Source organism: Formica exsecta, unplaced genomic scaffold (assembly GCF_003651465.1).
Source record: "Formica exsecta isolate Colony F162 unplaced genomic scaffold, ASM365146v1 scaffold218, whole genome shotgun sequence".
In the NCBI taxonomy this organism is placed as follows: Eukaryota; Metazoa; Arthropoda; class Insecta; order Hymenoptera; family Formicidae; genus Formica; species Formica exsecta.
The window spans coordinates 1,534,549-1,540,390 of record NW_021849477.1 but is presented as its reverse complement, the minus strand read 5'-3'; the positions used below and the strand labels follow the sequence as shown (position 1 = coordinate 1,540,390).

Here is a 5,842-nt window from a genome sequence, read left to right as displayed (position 1 = left end):
TATATATAAAGACGGATGATCCACTATAATATGTGTTGCATATAGAATAATAATCGAGCAATATGTAAAGGAAATATTGCACCTCAATACACACGAAAGCTTTTTAATTAAAATACTTCCTTGAATTTTTTAAACAAGCCGGATATCCGGTTATGTTCGGTCGTTCTGACGATTTATTGCCCGACTTTTTCCACAAAATATTTTTTTCGCATGGGAATTTGGACCGGTGATATAAAGTTTTAACACATTCACATCGATACCATACCAATTCCAATTGAATCCCGCCAATGTCTCGCGCTAGCTTTTTCGGCAAAGAATAGATTAATAAATGGAATGAATAAAATAAAGCGTCAATTTTCACAATCTCGGAAAAGCAATTGCCTTGCAACAAAAATATATAAAATTTTTCCAGATTATTCCATTTTTTTCACAAGCGAATAAAATCTTCTGAAGGGTATCCGCACGTCTATTCATTTAGGCATTAATCAATCAAAGAACTCTTTATTTTCTGCACGTGGCAATATTTGTTGGCATATTATTCTTCACTACGCTAACGGATTCCGGATTAATCTTTATAGCGTGTCGGGGCGCAAAGTGGAGGGAGCGGAAGGGAGGGCTACACGTAGGACCATAATTTAATCAGCCGATTTAGAGTGAACAAGTGACACGCGCGTGTCAAGCAGTGTATGCGAGCGAAATCGCTCCGGATAATGCGTATATATCGATACTTCCATATACACACGCATTAGACACACAGACTCGCGCCACCGCCACGGATAACGCTCCGATGTCCGATTAGACGAAGTATCGGCACGGCAAATTGATGCGTCCGCCCGCACCGTGTCGATGTAAATCAGCGGCAGGTGACCGTATCGGGAACGTTTCAAAAAAAAAAAAAAAAAGAGGAACGATCAAAAACGAGACACCGCGCGCGGCCATTCGTAATATTCGTTATCGGCGAACGGAAGTTCGGGTGCGAGGCTCGACGCGTTCGATTGCTCGATTTATACGAGGTGAGCGACCCCCCGCTCGCGCGGTGTCACGGACCGTTTTATCCACCCGAGAGTTCGGGGGCGAAACAAATCATTCGTGGTAAAGATGCGTCGCGATTCGGACATGGAGAGAGAATGAGAGAGGTAGATCAAAATGGGAGGTAACCGTATCGGGAACTTTTAAAAAAAAAAAAAAAAAAGAGGAACGATCAAAAACGAGACACCGCGCGCGGCCATTCGTAATATTCGTTATCGGCGAACGGAAGTTCGGGTGCGAGGCTCGACGCGTTCGATTGCTCGATTTATACGAGGTGAGCGACCCCCCGCTCGCGCGGTGTCACGGACCGTTTTATCCACCCGAGAGTTCGGGGGCGAAACAAATCATTCGTGGTAAAGATGCGTCGCGATTCGGACATGGAGAGAGAATGAGAGAGGTAGATCAAAATCTTTTTATAATTTTTTTGGACGATATCAGAATTTATCTTTTTTGCGTGAGTGTTTTAAAATAGCAAACAAAAATTGGCGAGATAAATTTATAATAATATTAAATTATATAGGTTCAGAAACTACTTTGTTAATTTAGTGCGACTAATTGTAAATCTCACGCTAGTAATTAATTAATCAATATCCAGAAATATGACGCCTAACTGAAAAATAAAAATTTTCCTGAGAGATGCTTTACACAAACACACCACATGTATTAAGGTGCAATATTAAAAGAAATAACTTCTAACGAGAAAAAAACATTTCTATGCGTATATATACATTATTTATATTCCATTAACAATGATATTTGAGTGCAATACTTTTATTAGAGTAAGATGTCAACGATGACGCAGGGCGATGATTCGTCACTTTGACGTAATTGAATCGAATATCACTCGGCTTCTAAAAAGCATGATAGCTCGTGAAGGGGCTGCTCGCTCCATCGACGACGTGAGTAATAACGGCGCGCATCGAGTCGACTGGCGTCCGAGAGGAATGCTTTATCGAGTGTACAAAGTATGTTGTCACCAAAAGTAAATGGATGCTTAGTTAATTCGAACTAACGAAGGCATTCTGCTGCACTGATCACGCGATATCCATTATTGGGGTACCGGCGCGGATCGGAAGGGTCGTGATTATTACTCAGAATACAAGAAAGTTCACAATCACATTTTTATCAACTTTATTTTACTAAATAAGAAAAAAATTTGAATATTGAAAATAATAAAATTAAAAAATTGACATTAAATTATATTAATATCAGTTAATTAAATGTGTGTCTAATTATTAAAAAAATTTTTGTTTTTTATACAAAAATACATAAATAAATAAATATATTTATACATATATTTATTTATTTAGTTTTGTGTGTAAAGTAAAATTTTATATATGTATGTATAAAAATATATTTCTAGTCATGGTATAAATTTTCATTTCATCAAAGAGAATCATTTTTGATTTTTGTGCCAATATTATATCCCATGAAACACACTCGCGAGATATTATTGGAAGCGGTCGTCTTCTCTCCCTGCTAGGATGATTTTCTCTCTCTGTGTGGGTACATTGTGAGTAATAACAATATATACATTGGCCGGCCTAAACCGCCGGAATCTCGTCGCGTCAGCGACGTTTTCATTACTGAGTTCGCTTACGTGACGCTTACCCAGACGAGTTTCATGTCCATAAAGCCCACCCGATGAGGAAACGGGGAAGAGACAGGAGAGTCGGTGAACGCGGGGGAGAAAAGGAAAAACGCGGAAAAGAGTGGGCGGTGATAGCGTGGAAAAAAGCGGCCAAGTGAGAAGGAAAATACAGGAAGGAGAGCGGCAGGAATAACATAGTATACGTCGATGTGTAAACAGAAACAAGGTGCACGCTATCCGACGTTCTCGTTATGAGAATGGGAATGAGGGGAAGAACGTGCGGATGGATAGATGCCCATCATTTTTGGGAGAAGTTCGTGTTTTATGCATAGGATGTTATATGGAAGCGAGATCGGAATGTTATGTTTATGCGGGGAAAATCTCTTATATGGATTATGGAATAATATTAATTAAAATTATTAAATGTATAATAGAATATTTATTAATTAATATTGATATAGGCTAAAAAAAAACATAAGATATCAAACATTTTATATCTTTATATATTAAAAACATATACTACAATAAAATATAACAAGAAGACTAATTTTTTAGATAAAATTATAGGAGATTCAAATTTAAGATCTTTTTGTTTGACATCTAAAGAACGTGAATATACAAGTAGATAAAAATTTAAAAATTTTTGGACAATGAAAAAATGCTTCTATAAATATAGTTTTTGTTTAATTTGATTTTAAACTGAGATTCTTACTCAATATTCAAATTGTTTTTCGATTATTTTTAGATTTCTCTGCTTTAACTGGTAAAAGATGTGTTCTCAATTCGATCAGCAAGTATCGAATGAACATCGAAACGATTATTATCATCACTATCCTCTGCCATCGAAGTACGAGAGGGAAATAAGGGCGACGACAGGAGGAGGGAGGAGGGGTGGATGCTGGTCCAGAGGCTGGTCCAGGCTGGTTTATCTCGAGTATAGTTGTATCCCGATACATACGGTGCGGAGGCATAAATAGACGACGGTTCCCGTGGCGGTCGTTCGGCGATGCCTCGTGAGAGCCATGAGCCGATCAACGTTTTGCCCCAGAATATAAAATATACCGGGTAACCGGCGTAACTCTTACGTTTCGTACAGAGCGGGGTGCGCGTTGACTGGTTGGCCTCTCTCCCCACAGCAGGAGGATTTGAATCCGCCACCGCATGTACCGGACGATAGAAAAGGCAGGCTGGCAGACACGAACGCCTCCCCCTCCCTTACCTCCACGCAGTTAAAATATTGCCGGAGTTATTCGCGCGAGTGTGGAAAACGTAGCCATGGAGAAGGGACGGCAGCTCCCCGGGGGTAGAGGCAGGGTTGATATTGAATATGATGATATTCCGGATCCCGACGCCGCAGCGCGGACTACCGCTACCACCCTCTTATTCGCCCTTCACGATACATACGACACACTCTCTCTCTCTCTCTTTCTTTCTCTCTCTTTCTCTCTGTCTTTCTCGTGGCCGTTGTGTAACAGCGAACACCCGAAACACACACGTGCGCCCCCACATGGTGTGTCCACGCCCGCGTTGTACACGCCGGCATTTTACCGTCCTCCTTACGTCGCGGCACATGTGCCATCTCGCGCGAGGAAAGGGGGAGGATTAGGGGAAATTGACGTATGCGCGTGCTATCCTTCTCTGTCTTTTACTTTCCGTCGCCATCCGTCTCCGTCCGTCTCACCGTTGGAAGGGAGACGAGACGAGACGTCACGTGTTCCTTTACTTTGTGATTTTTTTTTCTGCGGTACCCTTAATCATCTTCTCGTAAGGGCGGGGGTGTATACACGATGAGCGATCGGCCGTACTATCATCGGGGATGTCCCGGTATGTATGTCGGAGGAGGGGAAAGGATTCCGCTGGCTAATTGAGCGTGAACCGTCCAAGTGCCCGAGGGAGTGCAAAGGGTGTACGTCGGCACTTGATAACGATCGGGATCGACCTGCTACGATCGTCGTTGTCGATGTCTACACGTTAATGGTAATTCAAGTGCATTAAATGTCTAAATGATAATTTTTGAATATTTGCAATTTAATCAAGTATGTATATATATATATACAATTTTTGTTATACCAATGAAACTGAAAACTCATTAATTCAAATCAATTTTAAATTCCAATATTTCTCGTATATAACACAGTTTCATCTATTCTACTTCTAGCACTATAAAATTTCAGTTTTGTCAAAATGTTATAAATTTCTATAAATATAAAATGTTTTCAATTTTGATAATAGTCATTCTATGATATTTTTACGAATTTTAAATTTAATATTTTAAATTTATAATATACATAATAGGCTAAAGGATACAATTTTGGATTCTTTTCGAATCGATTAACATATAGACAAAGACCATTAGTACAATTACATTTTCAAGCGGACAAGTTCTTGGTTTATGTGTCATATACATGTCGTCTTTAGATTGAGAATCCCCCATTCTTTCGTGACCGCGGGTTCCTCGCCCTACGACTTCCTTTCCCGCGCTCTCCGATGGTTTCCACGCATTTTTTAAATTCCTCCCCGTAGGCGACCTACGCCGGGAGAATCGCTTCAAACGACTTTCCGGGCACGCCGTTTCAAACGGAGACACGTTTGGCAGCACGTGTTTCTTCACTTCGGCCCTGTGATTTTCCTGCCGCGAAAGCAAACACGCACAGCTGTCAACCTCGCCGCAACGATACTCGGGGAAGGTAACGAAACATCCGCAGGCGGTCGAGATGTAGGATGACAATATACGTATTTAGAAGTAATAATAATATATCTCTCTGCCCCGAAACAATACTCGAATAAGATAAGGATGAGAAGAGAGTAAGAAAGAGAGAGAAAGAGGAAAATAAAGACAAAGTAGCAGAAAATGGAGCAAATGCAATTAAATATAATTTGGCATTTTAAATAATAAACACGTAACTGATTAACTGATATTAATACGTTATTTTATATTTAATATTAAATATATTATCTCAGAGCATAAAATATATATTCAGTATCATAAATATATATGAATATTAAAAATGATATTCTATATATATTATAATATTAATATGTAAAAAATACACTGTGTGAAAACACTTACGTGTATGTAATCTTGCTCGCCATGCGAGAGGATCGCTGACTAGTCCCTGAAGACCCGGCCAATAGACAGCGGGGTGTCGTGGTTCCGTTCTTTGTTGAAATTGCCCAATACCTGGGGAAATATACAAATAAATACTTATATATAATATATAT

At 39.7% G+C, this 5,842-nt stretch overlaps 1 protein-coding gene across 1 annotated transcript in view; it reads right to left on the bottom strand.

The window, feature by feature from the left end:
• Positions 1-5,842, bottom strand: part of LOC115235293 (homeobox protein Nkx-6.2-like) — a 33,648-nt gene that overhangs the window by 18,232 nt on the left and 9,574 nt on the right. Inside the window, exon 2 of the mRNA XM_029806963.1 lies at positions 5,691-5,801. Within this exon, the coding sequence (XP_029662823.1) occupies positions 5,691-5,801 (111 nt within the window). The remainder of the gene's footprint in view (positions 1-5,690; positions 5,802-5,842) is intronic.